The sequence below is a fragment of the Anas acuta genome, chromosome 2, assembly GCF_963932015.1.
Source record: "Anas acuta chromosome 2, bAnaAcu1.1, whole genome shotgun sequence".
In the NCBI taxonomy this organism is placed as follows: domain Eukaryota; kingdom Metazoa; phylum Chordata; class Aves; order Anseriformes; family Anatidae; genus Anas; species Anas acuta.
In genome coordinates this window covers 84,801,510-84,823,998 of record NC_088980.1, presented here as the reverse complement: position 1 = coordinate 84,823,998, position 22,489 = coordinate 84,801,510, and the positions used below count along the sequence as shown (strand labels likewise).

General features: G+C 37.2%; 1 protein-coding gene across 1 annotated transcript in view; it reads left to right on the top strand.

Annotated features, from left to right (window-relative positions):
• Positions 1 to 22,489, top strand: part of ADCY2 (adenylate cyclase 2) — a 208,737-nt gene that overhangs the window by 113,269 nt on the left and 72,979 nt on the right. The window contains exons 5-7 of the mRNA XM_068671030.1: positions 17,667 to 17,815; positions 18,835 to 18,946; positions 19,954 to 20,081. Coding sequence (XP_068527131.1) covers positions 17,667 to 17,815; positions 18,835 to 18,946; positions 19,954 to 20,081 — 389 coding nt within the window. The remainder of the gene's footprint in view (positions 1 to 17,666; positions 17,816 to 18,834; positions 18,947 to 19,953; positions 20,082 to 22,489) is intronic.

Genomic DNA, 22,489 nt, shown 5'->3' with positions numbered 1-22,489 from the left:
GAATGACACAAATTCATCTAGCTTGCCTTCTGCTCTGGATGTTAAAATCTTTTGTTTCCACTCCTCAGAGCAAGTTGCTTTTCCAGAACTTTTCTGCATTACTTTTAATGACTTTAAAGCTCTTGTCTATTTTCTGTGTTTGGGAAGAATGCCAGTTTTGGAAGACTGCCTTTATCCAATAGCAAATGTGATCCTTGAGAAATGCAGAAATTATAAATGAGATCCTTTAGAATGTCATAGTGGATCCTGATACCTGCCTTCCATCCCAACTCCATGATATATGGGGTACTGCAATATTTTGAGTATGAGAGGAGTGGGGGAAAATAGGAGTATAATTTGGCCTTGTTAAATTCCCTTTGCTTTATGGCTTTTGGGTATGAGTCAGCCTGTCACAGGTACCTTTAACAGTGCCCTTTACAGCATCGAAAGGAACCCTTGGGCTGCCCAGGGCTGAAGTGCTGCAACAAATGGGGCTACATTTCTTTTTTTAATTAATTAAAAAAAAAAAGTCTAGTGCTCACAGGGATTGTGTGCAGCTGTAATGCAATCCATGCTGACAACACTCTAAAAACACAATTACAGTAAATAGGTTTAGTCCAGATGACTAACTCCTCATCTGTGATTTTGCAATTTAGAGGCTGCTGGACTAAGTCTGTCTGTGAAAAATGGAATATTTAATAATAGCTCAATTTCTCTGTGTGTTTACAAACAAAAATTGGACTGCTAGTCTTCCTTCCTTTTAAGATAACTCTTACAGGTTGTTTTAAAACTCCTCCTTACATAGTCGCCGTATGTTAAGACTGAACATTTGTTTTCTGGTATCATAGGGAAAACAAGAATGTTCAGCTTGTGATTGTAGTTATAAAATAGAAGATGGAAATGTTAGTGTGACTGTTACTGTGACATACAAATACTCTGCAAATATTTCCAAGGATGTCTATTTTTTATTGTTGTAATAAGATAATATCAGCAAAACCACAAGCTTTAGCTTTTGTTTTACTTTTTATCTTTTTTTTTTTTTATGTAAAAGACTGTAATCTTGTGTTGCTCTATTAATATCTGCCTTTCTAATGAGAGTTGATTGCTTATCTTTTGGGCATTCTATGACAGATTTTCTCTCCATTTTGTTAATTTTATGTAAAGCCGATTTTTGTGTATAGCTAATTTTTCTTCCCCATATGTATTTTCCAGACTTGTTGTAATTTAATGCATGCATCTTCAATGAGTTTGAGGAACAAATGATATGTCATAACCCAATTTAGAATCAGTAGCATATGAATAGCATATTGCCATTAGCTGAAGTCCTGTCCCATTAATTTTTGCATATAAAATGCAATTAAATATTATTGTTGTTAACGTTTTTGTCCAAGCTCTGTGCAAAGATTGTCAGTGATGCTAACAGACTATCATTACCAAGCTGTGCAATGCTATAAATAGAACTTAAAATCAGTACATGTTACTGTTAGCTGAATTCCCATTAATTTTTGCATGTAAAATGCAATTAAATATTATTGTTGTTGTCAATGTTCTTGTCCAAGCTCCATACAAGGATTCTCAGTGATGCCAACAGACTATCATTACAAGGCTGTGCAATGCTATAAATAGATATGCTATAACTTACATAAATCACTGTACCACAGTTTCTCCCTAATTTTCTTCATTCAGTTAAAGTTATTATCCAGCCCATCAAAGATATTAGTATGCTGTTGCATAGCATATATTAGCATTTTAAAGATATGACTGGCTGAAGGTGGATTGGTTGACAAGTGTGAATACTGTGAATGAAGATGCACCTAAGAGAATTAAACTATGCAGCAGCATAGTTTAATGAATGTGTTTAATGCATCTGGAATGAGAACACATGTATGCGGTGGATGAAGACAGAAGAACTTGGACATCTAAGTAGAACTGCAGTTTTTGGGGGTGCCTTAAAATGCAGTTAAATACGGGATCTGAAAAATTCATGATTTATTGTCAGAGGCAGACTTGAAAAGAATCAAGTCAGCTTGATGTTTGTTGAAACTCAGGTAAAAAATAAAAAATAAAAAATAAAAACAAAACAACATGGTTTTGAATATGTGTAGAAAAATTGAGCAGCCATCCATTTTGAGGAAGAGAATGACTTTTCCAGCTATGGCACAAATGGAGAAGCCATGTGATATGCCTCTGCTAGTCATGGTGGTGATTTATAGCAATTTCCAGAAAAAAAAAAAAAAAAAGAAAAAGCATTGCTTTTTATACTTGTAGGAATAAACTAAGTGATCAGAGTCTCAGAGACAAAGTGAAAAGTCCAACACTCTGGAAATGTCTAAGGGCTTCAGTCCTTCTGGGACTTTACCAATGAGGTAGGATAACTAGACAACTAAACTGTGGACTGTAAGGAGTCTTGAAAGACAGGGTGGGCTTGTAATAACTGGAGGTAGCTGAAGGAACAGTCCCAACATGTGCCACTACTTAAAGCATACTCAAAGTTTTTTCTGAAAGAGATTCAATGTCCTTTCAATCCCCAAAACTGCATTGAAATAGGGTCATTTTCACTGACAACACTGTTAAAATCAAAGTCTTAATAGCACCGAAGGGTTTCCATCCTCTCCAGGTGTCACCAGATGCCTAAGTTGACTCTGATCCTGACAGTGTTATACAGTGTCTCCCAAACCCTGTTTCAGAAAGCTTTACGTTGATGGTGAATTGATCTGCTAGTTTAGTCAGTGGTATTTTGCAGTTGTATAAACATGTTAACATACCTTTGTGTGTAGAAAGGGCCAACCATTTGGTCATAGAAATTACTTGACCAGAGTTCTCTCATTTCTACATCCTCTTAGCTGTTATGGCTTCTTCGTCTTCATATCTCCTCTTCAAATAATTTGATAGTAGAATACTCTTCAACTTGTGGGAGCTCTTCTGTCATTGCTAGTCACTGTCATTGTCTAGCATCTTGCATTTTTCTAGTTAGAGAAGAGCCCCATAGCTTCTGGATTCAAAGGGAGAACTCTTGTACTTGTCTTGAGCATAAGCACAGGGTCTACTTACCTCTGTCTTCTTTAAGTGACTAGCTGCCTGTCTCCCTTTCCGGCCATAGCAACTGAAACATTCTTTCATATATTAAATGCTTTCTCCTAAAATATCACAACTGTTCATTTACCTGCAATGAGACACTTACGTCTTGCTTGAGAGGAAGAATCAGTGAGTAGTGTAACTGCAAAATCTAGCTGTCATTGACAAATTGACTTCATTATTTCTGGAATGCTCATCACTTCAAGTTCTTCAGTACAGTGGTTTATCTTAAAGGATGTTGGCATTTCAGCCTGTTAGTATGGGTAGGTAATAAAATACATTTTTTAAAACAAGGAAAATAAAATTACTGGTAGAATATGATCCAAGGTTTTCATTCTGTTGAAGTATGTGTTTGAGTTGGTCAGGTGCTTAGCCTAACCTTGATGAACGACTCAGTCTCTTAGTCTGAAAAGCCTACATATTTAAACAAATCTCTCGGCTGCCCTCTGAAAAGGCTTTTATTTTGTGAGGTTAATGTGGCATTGGAAACAGTCTGGCATCAGCTGCAGAGTGAGTGCAGTGACAGCTGCTTCTGAGTTAACATGGATGCAGGGCTGTTTACCCCTCAATGAGAGATTTAGTTTGCCTTTTGATTTAATTTTTATTTCATGATAGTTTTGGCTTTAAGAAGTTTGAAAAATACTGATTTAAGGCATATTCTCAAATCTATGTCATTTGAACTTGCAAGTTGGTATGCAGCACTTAGTATTTGTGGTCTATAAAATTCCAAAGCTAGGCACTAGTTCAGAAAAGTATCTCTGGTCATGCCTTAAAGAGCCTTATATTAGGCACTCTTATAAGTCATGTTGAGTGAATTTCTGTGGCTATAGATATAGAATGTAAAAATTAATAGTAAAAGCCCTAAGGGACTAAGCTGTGTTGTGTAGCTTGCCCACCTCATCTTCTTGGAATTAAAATGTGAATAATCAAACATAAGAAAGCTACTTTCACTCCACCTTTGAAAGTAAAGTATTAATTTAGTTGATTCTAGGCTAACTGGTTATTATCAATAACAGGGGAAAAAGAAAAAAAGGGAAAGAAAGGCATTCAGTGGAATCCATTCTTAATGTTAAATACCTTGTTTTTATGAATGCAAATTGGTAATAGTCATTTAAAATAACTGCAAGCACATTTTAAAATTTTCCTTAAATGAAATGGGACATTGAGTAATTTGAAAATTTAAAAAGATATATATTTTTGATCTCTTTGGAAAAGTAAATTAGCATTGAAAGGAGAAATGTTACTGTAAGTGTAGAAGCAGTGACTAGAAAGAAGCAGAAAGTGTGTTTTTAACTGTGCAGGAATGAATGGATTCATCTTTTTCAGAGTAAGCTTGGGTTCTGGAACTATGCCATATGATTCCCTATAGTACCCATAATAAATACCTTTTTTATGCTTCTGCATTCAATTGTGAAAGAAAAGTATTCCATGTTTATGGAAGACTCATTACAGGATTTATCTCAAGGTGAAGTGTGAGAAGAAGAGGTCAAGGAATAAATAGAATAAATAAAATAAGCAGTATTAAATCCTCATATCCATGTATTCATCTGAGAGATATAAAAATGTAGGGAGGAAACAGCTGAAATGCTGCTGCTACCTGTTGCATGCAGTATCACACTCACCAAGAGTTGTGGGCAGAGCTCCATGGGGGACAAGGGAACTACAGACTTAGAAACCCCATCTCTGTTTTGGGTTTGTGGCTGGAAGTAGAATATAAAATTAATGCTCATGTGGACGAGGGTGATACGTGGAGGAAATGTCAAGACAGCTTTTGTAGAGGAAAAAAAAAAGATTCTCTGAAGGTATCAGTGATCCTGTGGGTGAGCATGATGGACTTGATATTGGCTGTCTAGATTTCTGGACGTTAAGATCCCTTACAAAAGGATCCTGAGGAAAGTAAGCAGGGGACAGGGCAAATGTCTTTGTATGAACACGTGTTTTGACTTGCTTAGTTCTCCTCTCTGAGAAATTTATATATACAAAAATCTCTGTCCCTTTCATTTTCTTTTATGCTCAGATTATTTTTTAAGAAGCAGCTTTCTGCTTTTGTCAAAAAAAGTAAATATTTCCGTGAAAGTTGCTTATCAAATACAAAATATGCACAGGTCCTAGTCACAATAAATTGTTGTCGGAATATGTGCCCCCTGCATGTAGAGGGTTAGTCACAGAAGGACTTTAGTATTGCACAGTATGCCACAGTATGGAGATCTGTCAGCTTTTACAGTGAGCTTTATGCTACTGCAGATAAATCTGCAAATACATTTGATTTGTTTTGATTTCAATTTGTGTATAAAATAAATCCTGAGTATGCACCTTTGCAGATGGTAGTTTATGCACATTTCTAGAAGATGAAGAGAATACTGAAGGAAAAATATTTTTTCTTGAATTCATGAAGTGCAGGAATGCTGCTTTGTTTCTTGCTTTATAGTATCCAGATAAATTTGTTTGTGACATAACATGGATATTGAGGGCAGGGCCAATTGTTACTGTAAATTCAACAGCAGGCATTTTCCTTGCTTCCTCATAAGAAATGTTTTTGGCTATTGTTTGAAAATAACTGTGTTTACTACTACATCTTGCAATATAGTTTGGGCCCCAAATGCAATGTAGTTTGGTCCCTAGCTTTTGGGAGCATTTCATACTTCCTCGTTGACCATTAGAAAAAAAAAAAAACATATCAGATTTACATAACTTAGGTATTTTAAATCTGGCTTGCAGGGACTGCCATTTTTCCTTTCTGTCTAGCGTAAGTAAACCTCCTACATAACGCTGAAGAAACATGATTTGTTGCTGGTCTTCCAGTTCCTCGTGGCTATATTTTATTCCTGTTTACTTCCTTCTTCTGCATTGAAAGTAGAAACATTAAAATAGTGTATTCCATGTGCTATCAGATTGCTGTCCCACTTGAAGGGAAGGCAACTGCTGTTAGGTAGCAGAAATGAATATGTGAATGCAAACATGAAGTTACAGATGAGGGCAGTTAGCTGAAACTAGTGTTGGAAGACGTTATCAAAACGTCACCTTTCTTCAAAGCCTGTTTTTATCTCAAACTAAAAGTAGCCATCGTGTAGGATATGAGGTGATGGGTCTGGATGGCTGTTACTGTGCTGAACGCAAGCAGTGTTGCCGTGCTGGAAGAGCTGTGGGTTCACCAAAGAAGGATGGGCCAGCTGCAGTCAAACACTTTTCTGTTTCAGCACACAATTTGAGACCAGAGCCTGTTTCAGCACACAATCCAGAGCTCCAGGCTTCCTTGGAGGCTTCACAAGGAAAAAAGATAGAGGAGAATATCAGAGGAACTGATCTTGCACCAGCCAGATAAGACGCAGACCTCTATCTGTAAAGTGTTGAATAAGAAATGCCTTATGCAGCTGCAGTGTCATTTCCTAAATAGCAGTTGTTATGGACTAAGGGATGAGCTTTTGCAATGAAAGCTTCTTTTTTTTCCAAACATGAAACAATCTTTTGCCCCCGAGTAATTTATAGAACTTGCTTATTGCGTGGGCTGCAGTCCTTGCAGGACTTTTGTAGCTGTAAAAGCTTAACCTTGCTTGGATGGCTGTGAGTTTATTCAAACTTTAAAACACCCTTGATATGATGGAGCATGAGTCATACAGGCCCTAGAGCAGGATAGTTGCTGGTCTCAATAGATAAGTAAATAAAATCAAGTTTTAATTACCACACAGTTAACTTGTTTAAGATAAGTTAATTCTTCATCCAAGAAAAATTCTAAATTGCTGGTGAAACAGAGGAAACACCAAGGCTTGAAAATAAATTTCTCATTGCCCTAGGAGAGCAGTTTCCTACAGCCTTCCTCTAGAAAGCCCTTCTAGTTCAACAGCTTCCAGCAGTTTCCAGCATGGAAACAACCTCAGCAAGTCCCTTCTGAGTCTCTAGGAAATCCTCCAGTCACCTTCATGCCTGGTTGATAAATCTACTCTTCAGAAGTCAGTGGCACTGCATGTGCACTAAAGCACAACTGAAGAGCAAATTGAGTCCCTTAGGCTTACTAATAACAACAGTGTATAAATAAAATAAAAATAGCATGTTAATAAAAATGAGAATACATTTTATAGCAATTCTCTCTACAAGTGGCTGAAAACATACAGAAGTATTGGTTTAAAAAAAAAAAAAAATCATTAAGATGACTGGAACAGGAGCCAAATATGACAATAAGCATCTTGTTATGCTAAAGATTTACATTTTCAGTTCTGCCTCCCGTTCCAGGAATTATGGTTCTTCTATGCTAAATAGTCAGCATGTGCCTGTATTGCTGAAGTTTCAGTGGTAAATAATAAATTACAATCTTGTGAATTACATGGTAAAATTTTGACAAGTATTACATGTAATTGGAAAAGGATGTCTTCAAAATTATCTTCTGTTTTCCTTTCATTTCATCTGTTTAAGAAGTACAAAATCTTCCTTGTCAACATGTTTTTTCTGGTGGATATATGTACTAAACTACGGTTTAAACTTTTCAAAATTGATCACTTTAAGTAAAGGGATGGAGTATATTGATGGTGTATGCTGGAAATTATCAGAAAGGGATTCTATGTAAAGAATTTACAAACCATTTCCAGATTTCTAAAAAGATTGGAAGGTATTTAAGTGCATTGATTATAGAATATGTTTAATTCATCAATGGCATATTTGTCATCAATGGCATATTTGTCACTAGAAATAATGCTGCTCAAATCAGCCAATTGGAGCTTTGGTATTTGTTTTTACAGTGTGTGTGTGTGTGTGTGTATTGCAGTTGTACTAGAGCTCTGAAGGTCTCTTCCAACTGAACTATTCAATATTTAGTTCCTATTCTCAAACACACAAAATCTGGCACCCATGTGTAAGCCAGCATTCTGAAGGAACAGTAATAACCTACCATTGGGAAGAATTAGACCTATTTGAAATCCCTCAGTACGTGAGGCTTTTAGCTTTCCATGATCCTGGCCCTGGTCCCACAGAATAATAGGATGGGGCCCAACGTTCCGTGTTGAAGGACACACTTGGGCCATCTCAGCTGGGTTGTGCCTTCCATGACAGAGAAGCAGGGAACACAGTGGCCCTTGTGCTGGAGTCTGGGATCTAGGGAATTCACCTGAGCACTGCAGAGAGAGGAAATCTGCTCACAGATAAGTGTTTTCCCTTTGGGTTAGAAGAGAGGTCTCTTGACAGAGGACTGTTTGAACACAGGGTCACTCACAGAGCATATTGTCTAAATCCTGGATCTTCAGATAAAATGTGAAAATGTCTACATCTGATGACCTGGTTTCTGCAGCAGTGGTAGCTGTGGGTCTGTAAAGAGCTCCTGCTGGCAGCAGCAAGTAGTGGGGATGCAGTGGTGAATGGGGGGGGGAGGGGGTCACGAATCGCTGTGTGACAGTCAAAGCTGGATCCAGCTGCTATGGGGAACGTGAAAGCAGGTGTGGAAAAAAAAAAAAAAAAGGCATTGTGTGGAAAAACTTAGCCATTGCATGCTGAAACTTTATCCAGCTAGAGACACGCAGTCCCCCTGCCCAAACACAGAAAGAAACAAGCAGCTGCTGGAGGCTGGGGATGAGCTCTTAGGGGCACCAAAAGGAGTGCCTACACCCTGCCTGTCCCAATGGACAGCACACACCAGAGGGGGGACACTGAGGGCAAGGGCAGCAGAAACCATTAAGCAAAGAACAGCAGAAGTGATTAAGCACAGAATGGCAGAAGAAAAAACATACCAGATACAACCTTGATTTCCTATATAATCTGTCACCTTTTCACAGGAATAATGAAAATTGTGACTGGGAAGCAGGGAGGATAGATATTCATGTGTTTGTCTTGGTGTTTATTTTGTAGTTTTTTGTCTGTTTTGTTTTGTTTTTTCCCAAAACCTGAATAAGTGATGGAAGGTTTTTTTTGTTTGCAATAAATTAATTCAATTAAAATTCCCTGTCTGTTTTACCCACAACAAGTTCCCAAGCAAATAAAGGTGCCTCCTCATGTCACAGAGCTAAGCCTCTGGTGGTTTTCAGTACAGAACTGTAGTCAGTTCTCCTTTCTGCTCATTTCCTGCCTGTGTGGCCTCCTCTCTCAGATCTAATTTTTCTATCTGTTTTTTAGGATTCAGATTTTCTCTGTGCATTGCACACGGTCCTAGTGTCTAACTTCTTGGGATCTACTTTTCCTTGGTGACAAAGCACTTTAAAGCTAGGCATTTACCACCTCAGTCTTTGTGTGGATTAAGCCCAAAGCTTCTCTCTGCATCTTTAAATGCCTAAAACACCTCTGAAAACTACTGTATAAAACCCTTTGGGAGCTGTGCATGCAGTAACATTATAAATGTTACTTGGGAGTTTTAGAAAATAAAATGAAGATAATTCTGAATGCTGTAACCCTTGCTATGATTTGCAGAATTTAAATTCTGATTTGAGAAGCTAGGCCTTGTAGTATATGTTCGTTAATAGCTTTTCATGTGTCTTCTGTACTGTAAGTTGCTGTTTTTTTTTCCTTGTCAGATTGATCAAAATTAAGAGCTTTTTTTTTTTTTTTTTTTTTTTTTTAGCATGTATTTATTTTCCAGTGAGAACATAGTTTTTCGTTTAAAACTTTATTTAGTAAGTAGTAAATACAGGGTTTTTTTTAAGAGCTGCTGAGAGACTTCTACAGGATATAAACGATGCGAATAAACAAAACAGAAACTTTTATTCCCAATTTAAAGATACAATGCAAATCAGTACTGTTACTTTTTATTTAGATCATTGTAAGGAAACAGAAGGTCAGCTTTATAAATGCAGTAGCAGAGTATACCCTCTGGAGATCTGCCTCTTCTATGGTTTTATCTTAGGGTGAGTCAGCTTTTTGTTCCTCAAGGCTAGGAAGTGAGCCTTGAATGAACAGTGATGCTTACTGTGCTGCTCAGTAAAAAGGTGTTAAAAGATACAGCTTACATCAGTAAAATTTATCATCGCTGTTTCACAAGAAGTAGGACAGACATTTTACTGTAGGCTTCCTTTTCATTTGTATTTGAATGAAATAACTTTTTTTTTTTTTGGAATTCATTTTTGCTTAACTTTTCTTTCCATTTAAAGTAAGCCATTGTATGGGCCAAACTGATTGTTATCTACCTCTACTCCTGATTAATCCAATGAAAAGACTTAAGATCTTTTGATTCATTTTCATTGCTATCTGGCCCTACTTCTGACTGCTCATCTGACCTATTTTGGAGTGTTTATGAGCCCACAGCAGGCATGGTTGGGTGACTGATGCTTGTTTTTGATCCTTCTGTGTCGTAACTTATGTTTGATCACACAAATGTCTGGGACCCGTATGGCATCTGGTAAAATATTGGATAATTACCAGTGAAATACAGAAGGAAATTTATTCTTCCATGCTTAATTGGCATTCTGCAAGCAGGCTGCTAAAATGTTAGCATCAGAAGTCCCAGCTTTGGGATTACAAAGTCTGAGGTGAAAACAACCTGTTTCATGCTAGCTAATAGAGTGTGGAGGAGCTATGTTGTTAGTGTACTTCAAACATGATCCTGCTGCTTAAGTGGAAGGTTGTTCTGTAGAAATGCTTTTGCTTTGGATTTGATGCTTTCAACAACAAGGTTTGACTCTAAACCGGGCAGCCGATCAGGAGATCTCTGTCCATGGGAAAATGGCTGCATAGACACCTTCATACGTGTTTTTTTTAATTTCTAACTAAAAATAAAATAAAGCTTTTCTCATCAAAATGAGAAAGTTTTATTTGGAGTTAAAAGGCTTAATTGTCTAAAGGAGGAGGCGGGGGGGAACTGAAGTATAGCTTGAATACTTCAACTGTTGCTACTATATTTGTAAAGGCAAAGAAACAGAGTGTGGGTGTCTAATGATATTTGGTATTAATACATTGTTGACAACCATTTATAAAGATATTTTCACCACAGCATTCGAACTCGCTAGCTGAAAACTTATAGACCTGCCAGGGCTAATAAACTTCACAGAGTAACAAATTCATCTTAAGCTGCTACTTCAGCTTTTCCCACTGTTAGTTTGTGAGCCTGTAACTTTCCCATATGAACATGCCAGCCTCAGGTACTGTGGAAGGTTCTTGTAGTTATGTACCCGAGCAATATCTGATGCACACTGTTCCTTGACTAGCACCCTTGACTACTTTCTTTGCTTTAAGAAAGCAAAACTATATATATTTAGTATATGTGCTTCCTAAATTAAGAAAGTGACTTGATGAAGAGAGAACTGAATAGAAGGAAAAATAAGGAGTAAAATTCCTTGCTCATCAAGGGGTTGGCCTGTTGCCCGTAGAAGACATTTTGCTTCTCTTTTTGGCATTGATTCAGGCTCTAAATGCAGTTGCAGTTGACAGCTAAGCATACTTTAGTATAAACACTTATTTATTAACTTAGTGTTAGTTAGTAGTTAGTTTTGGGGTGTTTTTTAACAGTGATATATATATATATATATTTATACATGTATACACACAAAGAAATGAAGGTAACTATTGCTCTGAGTTTTCAATGGCTTTTCACCTTTTGGATTGCACACAAATTGTGTATAAGATACACAATTTCTTTCTGAAACGTGACTGTGAATTCAAGTAAGACAGTGTGTGCGCTGCACTATGCTTATGCCAGATTCCTAATACTTTACCATTATTAAAGACTGACATAGTAATGACTATGTTAATCTCATCAAACACGTTATTTGAAGAATTCTCCCTCTGGACATTCAGCAGTGGCCTTGAGATATAAAAACCTTAAAGCAAGACTTAGCAGGATCACACTGAAACAAACCTTGAAATCGTGTCAATTTATTAAGCAGCTGTGGCTATGTGCATCCTTATGTTCTGTTTTCACTCTATTGTTTTGCTGTTTGCTGACTTGGAACAAGCAGCACATATGCTTGTATTCTGAAGGTACAGTGAGCCTCATCTGAAAAATTAGTCATAGAAAGTGTTCATATGCAAATGGTAATTTATGCATAAACATTAAGCATCCCATAAGTTCCTTGAAGGAATTTGTCTTTGCCAAATATGTGGTGAGCCTGTGCATTTAAATGAGGCTTCAGACTCATCCACTGAAACTGTTGTGGCAAAGCAGTGCTTTCAGATAGCTTCAGGGGTATTTGAAGATGAAGGTGACCAGCTGGATGTTAACTATGCAGACATAGAGCTATTCAGCAGCAAATGACCTGGGCACGTTGAGCATGCAGAATTGTACATATTTAGCATGAAAATCAGCACGCCCGTTCCTAACAAAAGCCAGGGCTGGTGCAGGGTCAGTGCAGGGAGGGTGACCCCTTCCTGGTGGCCCTGGGGAGAAGCTCCCAGGCTGCACCATCACCGTGCCTGTGCATGGCCATGGGCCCCTTCTTCCAGACCCTGGCCTGTGGCCAACTTCTCAGGGTGGCCTCATCCCTGCTGCTGTGGTCTTGTCAGGAGATGGCTGGCTGCCCTTCCTGGGCCTCCCTGGCCCTGACCCATTCCTGGCTCCCTCATGGCCACATCTGGTCACCATGGGCTGTCCTGGTGATCTGGGCCCTCAGCTACCACCTTGGCTTGACACGTTCACCTGGACATGGGGATGGTCCCCAAGACAGGGCCCTGTCCTGATCACACCCCCTGATTCTGGCTCCTTTCTTGCTGGAGTGGCCAAGGCCTTCTGCTCCTGGGCATCAGCTGTGTGTCCTCTGCAAAAAAAAACAGCTGTGTGGGACCTTGCTTTTCTTGGCTGGTGAAGTAGAGAGGAGTGAGGGGGCGGTGCTCTCATTCAGCTTATGTGTTTTAATTTTCTGGTTTTGATTTTATAGTTCTTGGTGTTTCTAGCCTTGAAATTTCACCTAGAGGATCATGAAGAAAGTCTTACAATGCAATGCTTGGGGATTTGAAAAAAAAACTTTTCCACACAAATTAAAAAATACGTAGATGAATGTTGTTAGCAATAGGGAGTCCTTTAGGAGTGTGTTAATTAATGGATTAGAGTTCATAATTCTGTAATCAGAAAAGATGTCAGCTTTGGCTTAAAGTCTGTACTAGCCATGAATGACAGGAAAAGCAGCAATTAGATATGTAAAAAATGGTTCAATATTATGAATACTGTGATATGTAGGGAAAAATCTTTGCCTGTTTTTTTCAAGGCCAGGACCAGTTTTAAAAGTATTCCAAAACAAACAAACAAACAAAACAAAAAAAAAACAAAAAAAACAATCAATTTGAAATTAAAGATTCTGCTATGATGATTCTGTGTTTGTAAATAAATAGAAGGATGTACTCAAGTTTGCAGAAAGTTATATAACTGCGTTTTTCAGTTTTTAATGGGGAACAGGTTTGGTTTAAATAACTTCCCAGAAGTAGTAGATTTCAGCAAGATTTTTGATGTAATGACACTGGATATCTTGGTTAAAAACTCTGAAACTGCTCCCCATTAAAAGAGCCCTGTCTAATGGATTTTGAGTGGTGTAATTTTAAATTGTCAGTGGAAATGTTCAATGGGTGGGCATGTGCGTAGTGTTCTGCAAGAACCAGTTCTTGTCCTTTGATCTAATACTTATTTTTTATTAATGACCTAGGAGATATTTAAAAGCAATCACAGTCATTTTGTAGAAAAGTCAAATATTGGTTTGATAGAAAATACAGTAATACAGAATATTTCAGAAACTGTATTTATCAAGTCAAGATACACCTTTGTCCTGTGTCTGGAAAGTCATCAGTCTGAAAACGATGAGTATGTTTCTTAGCTAGAAATTTGGAAAGCTGCAATTTTGAAAAGTATTTTGCAGCCATAGCAGGCAGGGAACTCTACCAGTGTTACAGTGGAGAGCTGTGCCGTGTAAGTCGTGGACATATTGAGGGGAATAGGGCAAGACAGTATGTGCATGAATGTCTGTGTACTGGAATGTAACGTCAAGACTTGTGTCAAATCAGCTTTCACAAATGTTTGAAGGTTGTATAGGGTATAGAAAAAAGACTGTAGAAAGTATGTAGTGGCAGGAGATTTATGGAGCTAAGTTTGTATGCCTGATGAAAAAGGAAATGGAGTTATCTGATTAGTGTTTAAATTCTTTACAAGAAAAATAGTATGCACTTTAATCTTGAGCTAAGAAAGGTGTAACAGGACCAAGATTCGGAAATCAGAAATATAGAATGCATTTTCAAGCAGTAGAACAGACAGCTAAGGAATTGATAAATTCTACATCTCTTAATGCTTCTGTAATCAAGAATAAATACTCTTCCTTGTTTTGTATGAATAAAACATAATTTATTAGTCTTGGTGCAAGGGTAATAATGGTGGTGGAGGTTACTAACTGAGCAAATTTAAGGGAATAATATCACCTGGTTGTTAAAAATGATCTCTTCTTCCCAGTTAGGAGTCAAATCAGCTTTAATCAAAACCAAGTTACAGCTGTTTATCCTAGTAGGTGTATTTAAGAGAACATACATGGGAATTGGAAAACAGTACCATAATTTGCCAAACAAGTACCCCGTTGATCTGTCTGTGTGAGCCAGGTGGCTGATTCATCACTGTGTGATCAGGAATCATGTGATTCTTTTTTTTTTTTTTTTTTTTTGTAGATTATTTCTTGATACCTTTCAAAGGCAGATTAAAAAAAATAATTTATCCTTGTTTACTTGTAAACTTCATTGTGAAGCTGAGGTGTCATATAGGCTGATTGCTTCTAGAGCTTTCACTGCTGACTTATTGACCTGGTTTGTCAAGTTTGCTAAATACATGGTTAGACGTATGCCACAGCAATCTGAAAGCAAAACCTGAAAAGTAAAATTCTGTATTGAGTGTCCTAAATGATACTCTGGTACAAAAAAATACCCTTGTATGGGGCTACAGGGACAAAAAATATCCCTATTTCACATCATTGATCTACATATATATAGTTTTTCTGCAGCCTTCATCAGCATCAAAGGCTCAACAGCAAAGATGAGCGTTTCTTCCTCATCTTTGATCATCAAGACAAAAATTTGGACTTTTGCTTTCCTCCATATATAACAAAGAAAGAGACAGAGAATTGTCCCCTGCAGGAATGTAGTATTAAATTCTGTGAACTGCTTAAAGTTGGTTCCTCTCCACTGAAGTAAGGTGCTAAACTGATTTTAATGTAGCGAACCCTATCAGAATACCTCTTTTTCTCCATGATGACATTTTTGTTGTCTGTATTATTCAAGAGATTTGAGTAGATGGAGGACTGTTTTCTTTTTGGCCTTTAAATCTGCAAATTCTTAGAAGTTACACATCTATAGGTGAAAAGAAGGGTTGACATTAGCCATGTAGTCTTGTACAAATGAGTGAATCAGAATTAGTAGTTTACATAACAAACAGGAACAAACAAACAATACACTATCGCCCTGGGTCAAGAAGAGTTTACTTTGATAAAAAGCACTTAAGAATATGTACCATTCCAAGTATTTGAGGGTATTTTGTTTGTTTATAGCGTAACAGCAGCACAACCTCCATTGTGCAAAATGCTGCAAATGCTACCTTATAAAAATTGATGCAGCTCTATGAGCTTTAACAGATGTGCCAATTTATTCAAGCTAAACAAGCACCTAGAGTTTACCAAGCTTTAGGCAAGTGATACATAACTAGGGACGACTGGGAAAATCACCTCTGCAAGTCAGATAATATTCTGACAAGGAAGTCAACTTGCACATGAGAATTTGGGACTCATAGCTTGACAGATACCATTTCTGTTGTTCCTCTCTTTGACCTTTTTCCTGCCTCTCTGAGGTTTTCAAGACATCAGGAGTAACCTGGATGTTGAATGTCTGTGTCACCATGTTTGTGGAATCTTAAGAGTCATAGGAAGGTAGTGATCTAGTTTGCATTTACTGGCCAGGTAGTGTGCATTTACACAGTGCACAGAGCACAGTGAAGTGAAATTGGAGTGAAGACAGTTCACCTCTTTGTTACCTGTTTAATGATAACAAGTGCTGACCTGTACCATAAGTCACAAAATGCACAACTGCTTTCTGTTTGATAAACAGCAACTTGCAAGAGTAGACTTTCATTATGGGGAAAAAATGATTGGTTTTGGAGGCATTCTTTATAAGCTAGCAAAATATCTCCACCAGGCTATTTTAAAAATGAAAATACATTGACCTCTTGGACCTGCCTAAATGCCTAACCATAATAAATAAATCTTTCAGTTCAAGAAATAAGTGAACATTAACATTTAGATGAAAAGTCAATTGTAGATATTCATCCTAGTTACAACGTGTCAATCTGAGATCTTAGCAGAAGGAAAACAGTATGCCTTTTATTTCATTCTTCTTTCATTTAGTCAGACTTCATGACTTGTCTTACTGTTTTTGTGACATGATTTAGTATGCAAAATAAAGAGCAGCCCATACACACGTGAATCAGGATTACTTCTAGATTTCAACAAAGTTAAAAAAAAAAAAAAAAGAGGAGGGGGGATTGGTTCAATACTACTTAACAACAAAGCAAGATTCTGTCTTGATTCATTGAAATAGGAGGTTTTTTTTTACACAGTGTATACAGGACCAGATTCAGAGGTTTTGTGCATGCTAATGCTGTGCTCAGAGGTACACAAATGCTTTGGGGAACAGGGAGTCTTCATTACTTGTTAATGAGATAGATAGCCAAGCAAGCTGTACATATCATAGAGTTTACAGCACTGTTAATGCCATGATCTGCTCCAGACCATTAGATCTGAATAGGAATAATTATCCCAGGCAGAGTGTTGCATTAATGGTTACACTGCTGGTACCCTCGTGAATAGGACTGCAAACAACACAAAACTACATATCATGAACCAAAGAGAATGCATCACTGTGAATAACACCTGCAGAAATCACGAATTTTAGAGGTGGTCATCTTTTCTGGTACAGCTGTTTCTCTCTCTGAATCTGTCATGGGCTTTTATAGCTGACTTCTTCTTCTACATTGGCTCAGGGTCTGTTTTTCGTGCTTAACCAGACTTAGATTCTCCCCACAGCTCTACCAGAAAATAGGAAATTTCCATGGAAAGTTCAGTTTTGAGGTGAGGTATGATCAATGTAGAAGGTATTTTTTTTTCTTCAGAGTTCTAGCTAGTCTCGTTAGTTCTATTTACCAGTTAAGCAGGTAATCAATGAAAAGCTGTCACAGGTAATATGGGTAAAATTAAAATGTACCAAGGTAATGGAGTTTCTTAAGGAGAAGACCGTAAGTATAATACTAAGAAAAGATAAGGAAAAATGGGTTTTGTTTTGTTTTTGCATGTAGCGAATTTCCTTGTTGCTTTAGAATATTTTCTGAAAACTTCGGTTTGGCAAATGCCAAATTAAAGGCAGAATATGTATTAAAATAATGAATTCTGCAAAAGCCCAACATTTTGTGTGTTCTGAGTTTATCTTTTCCTTTTCAGTCTTAAACCTTCTAAAACTATGTATAAGCATTTAAAATACATCTGAAAAAATATTACTTAGATATTACTTGGAAATGTGTGAATATCAGTCAGGTTCTTCAAGGAACTGATTAATTTTGGAGGCTGTACCAGGCAAATGCATGACTGCAAGCCTCACCAAACTGTTGTAGCATCTTAACAAAGTATACCTTGCACAATATTGATTCCATGCTGATTTTATTCTCCTTGAATAAAGTATGGACATACCATTTTAAATTTTAGGAGCGTCTTCTACTTTCTTTACTGCCTGCTCATATTGCCATGGAAATGAAAGCAGAGATCATTCAGAGGTTGCAAGGTCCCAAAGCAGGCCAGCTGGAAAACACAAACAACTTCCACAACTTGTATGTCAAAAGGCACACCAATGTAAGGTATTGTACTGTAATAAAACTTATGAACGATATTTAAAACAAAACAAAACAAACAAACAAACAAAAAACCAATGACAGTAATGAGAGGAATTAAGAACATAAATGTTTTAGTATGTTTTTCAACAACATAATGCTCGGTATCCAGCATATATTAATTTGATCAAATGCTGACAACTCCATGTTCCAGAAGAGCAACAAGGGTGATAATATGAATGGGTTTGTTTAGAAGAATGTTGTTTAGATCGTTTTTGCTTTTATGTACGTGTATAATAGTAGAAATTGTAATTTCTTAGTTATATTATTATGAATTTGTAATTTTCTTAACAAGAGCAATTTGTCAGATTTTAAATAATGTCAATAGAAGCCACTATGTATTTAAGTATTGCAGGACATTAGAGGAAGTTCATTGTCAGTTGTAAGCACAAGCACTTTTACCTTAGTCTAATTTTATGAATTGGTTAATTTTTCTTGGTGGATAGAAACATGGTATATGGTTTGAATTATCTTAACAGTTGAGCTTTAATTTAATTGTCTGAGTAACAGCTGAACAAAGACATCCATGATACAAATTATTGATAGATAAATCTTGATCAAAAAAAAAGAAATCTACAGTGACAAAAAGTTGTAAAACTATTTCTGATAACAAATAAGTCTATTGAAATAATTTCCATTATTATACCATCAATTTGTGAGTAGGAAAAAGGCTTCTGTTTTTTGAATACAACATAACACATATGTATAGAGCACCTATAAATACCTACAAATATAGGTGTGCCTATGAAGGTAGTAGCTATAAAGAAAAAAAAGAATATATATATAAAAACTACAATGCCTATAAAGGTAAATGTAGGTTTACCTATAAATACAGGTGTATTTATTGCATGTAGAAGTGGCCATTTTGACCATGGGCATGGCAATGCCAAGTCCTGAATGCCTACTTTCAGGTTTTGCTGTTGATTCACAAATCCAAGTTCTGGGGAAGGACACTAAGATGAAGTTTCTGTTCGTTTCTGTTGTAGCATCTTGTATGCTGATATCGTAGGATTCACTCGCCTGGCCAGTGACTGCTCACCTGGGGAATTGGTGCACATGCTCAATGAGCTGTTTGGCAAGTTTGATCAGATTGCAAAGGTGGGTTTCTACAGGTCTGCTACTGTTAAATACCTACATCACTTTTAAATATTTGTTCATCTTGGGAACTCTTCCTTCAGGAAGAAGCATTTCTTAGGCTTTGGCAGGAAGATTAGTCTTGAGCCACATGAAGAAAAAATCTGGCTCTGGTCTTACAGTAACAGTGTGTTTCTGCCAGTGAAGTAATCTGTGAAAGCCAAGATAGCTCTCTCTGATAGGACCAATATAAACAGCTCTTATGGATAAGCTCTTATAAAGCTTAATGGATAGTGAACAGTGCTTTAAATAGCTTTTTGGCAATAACAAGGATTAAGAAACTCAGAAACATTCCAGAACTGTTTCTCTGGAAAAGCATTTAAGAGACAGGACAACAAGGGAGGCAGTGTTGATCAAATTAATTTTAATTACTGACCACAGCCTCTTGATTATTCAATAAAAGATTCAAATACAAACTTTACATCAAACTTTATCCTGTGTTTGTTTGCTGTGCTAAGGCAGACAAAAATTTTCTGTGATTTTTATTAATTCAAAAACTGTTGTCCAGAATTGCTTTAAAAAAATATTTTTTTATATTGTCTTTAAGAGAGTATAAAAGATAAAAATAATATTTTAATTGCTAGTTTCAGGAAGTACTTCATAATATGTCTTCAAAGATGTAAATGTGGAACGCTAGAACTTTTGATTATGTATTTCAAATAAAAAGACTGTTTATTTAGATTGAAGACATGGTACTTCACCTTAGTTCTTTAATCCAAGGTATGATAAATATTTTGGAGTGAACGTACTTTCTGGTTTTGTCCATTAAGAACCATAACAGATGGAGGAATCATCCCTACAGAACTCTCTGGCAGTGCTTCTTTTTTGGCAATGCCAAGTCCTTCTCTGCCAAAACAGACTTAAGCAGAACAATTTTAAAAATATCACTTCAAGTCAGTCCTTTTAACAGTAACCCTCACTTTATGTAATTCAAGCTGAAAGTGATCATCTGACTTTGCTTTTTCCTCTAGGAAAATGAATGTATGAGAATTAAAATCCTAGGTGACTGCTACTACTGTGTTTCTGGACTACCTATATCTCTTCAAAATCATGCCAAGAATTGTGTGAAAATGGGATTGGACATGTGTGAAGCTATTAAGTAAGTGTTGAAGTTTTACCAAATGAACAATATTCAACAAGATAAATTCTGTCTCTTTTCTACTTGTAGCTGTGGTGCTGTTTGAAACATTCAGACCTGCTGTAGTTGGTGTGTTTCATTACAAGGTCTGGCTCAGCCTCAAAAAAGAAATGATTTAAGGAGCTGGGTTATGCCAGGGTATCCTGTCACTATACCACAAAGATGATTAAGGGACTGGAGCATCACTCATATGAGAACAGGCTGAGAGAGCTGGGACTGTTCAGCCTGGAGAAGAAAGAGAAGGCTCAGGGGGGACGTATCAATGTAGGTAAATACCTGAAGAGAGGATATATAAAGGAGATGGAGCCAGGCTCTTTTCAGTGGCACCCAGTGCCAGGATGAGTGCCGGTGGGCGCTGAAACATAGGAGGCTCCCTCTGAGAATCTGGGAACTCTTCACTTTGCAGGTGGCTGAGCACTGGCACAGGTTGTCTGGAGACATTGTTGAGTCTTCTTCCTTGGAAAAATAAGTGAAACCCAGTTGGTACAGCGCTGAGCAACATGCTCTAACTAGCCCTGTTTTAAGTGGGAGTTGGACTGGAGGTCTCTGGGGCCTTGGGCAACCTGATCTAGTGGGTGGTATCCCTGCTGTGGCAGAGGGGTTGGAGCTAAATGATCTCTAAAGTCCCTTCCAACCCAAGCTATTCTGTGATTCTATGGTATGTTCTGTGATTCTGTGATAATGAGGTGATAAATATACCAATAGATGTCACTTACTAGGGAAGCTCTGCTTTTTGTTAAGTTATGATGCTGCCGCCCACCTGTTAGCCAGGTGGCTCTGTGAGAGGCCAGAGCTCCTGGTTTCTATTGAGTTTCGAATTGTGATGGTCAGGAGTGGTTGCTCTTCCACAGAGGAAATGTTGCTAAAATGCCTCAAGCCTCCAGACTGCAGAGTGATACTGAACACACATACTGAGGATGTCTAACAGCTTGCTGAACCTTGGGTTGAGAGGCCTATCTTCCATTTTGTTACATAAGCAGTAAGATGTGCTTCTTAGACCTAGGTTTAGATTTAGTTTCAACTTTTCTTTAATTACTTCTTTTAGAAAAGAACTTCTGTAAAAGTTCTTTCAGTTGGGCATTAAGGCACCATTTAGAATTCTGTGCTTTTCAATAGCATTTTGGATTTGTGAATTCCTATATTTGTCCTTTATTTCTTTCCCATAATCATTGTGCTTGTTCTGTCTTTGACACATAAAACAGAACAAGGTATGTGAGAATCATAATGTGATTGCTTCTGAAATAACAGTTGCAACTTATTTCAAGTAACTCAGGTAATTACAGGAGGCTTGATGTGATTGTGAAAGTAGAAAAAGAAAAATGGTTATAGCTGATGGGTCAGCTCTGTAAGTCATCTGAGGATACAGCTTAAGACATACTTGAGGAATCCTCTAGCTTTTTACTGAGTAGTAGATTAGGAACGGATTTTAGGGAACTAGCGGTTTTGAAGATGATGGGACTTCAAAGAAGTCATGCAAAAGGACAGCTTTACTTTCCTTCATCTCTCCTCACCTGACTGCTATCTGAACTCTCGGTGCAGCATAGAAATAATTCTCATCTAAGCTACTTGCGTTTGATGAGTTCTGCTACTGAAGCTGGACACATTTCAGCATGAAGGTACTTAAACCTTATTTGGATGACTGCACATCAAACTGAAGGGTCCTAAACCTACCAATTCAGAGACTTCAGATACATATTTTGTAGATTATTTGTTAAGCAAGGGTTTGATTCTGTTTTCTTATTTAGAAAACAAACAAAAAAAAAAACAGGAAAGGATAATAAAAAATCTTATTCCTCTGTGTTTTTGTTTTGTTTTCTAAAGTCAGATAATTCACTATCTATAATTCATACCTGAATCTCTTATCTTTTGGGAGTTAAACGGTAAATGGTTGTAAATGGTTGCTTCTAACAGGTATCATTAATGACAAAATATCCTATCTGTAGGAAAGTGGTTGCCTTTGATTAAAATTACAGTATATCTAGGTGGCCTTCGCTTTGCAAAAATATATATCATGTGGACGTCTAGGTATTTGGTAGTCACCTGTATGATTTGCTTTTTGACACAAAGTTTAGCAAAGTTTAGACTTTGATTTTAAAACTTGTGAGGTATATGTGTGGTTTGTACTTCATGATGAAATGGAAAAGTTGCATTGATCAAGGTCGTCCCAGTGATTAACTAAATAGACATACAAAAATGATTCCTTGGATCCATAAGTACTACCCTCATATGTGGGTATTTATAGTCACAAGAGGACTTGGTTCATTTCAGTTGTCTGGCCTTGTGATTTGATCCAGAGGAATTACTGTACTGGCTATGTTATTAATGGAAATTTGGTTCTTTTCCCTTTAGGTATTCACTGAAAAGGTGTG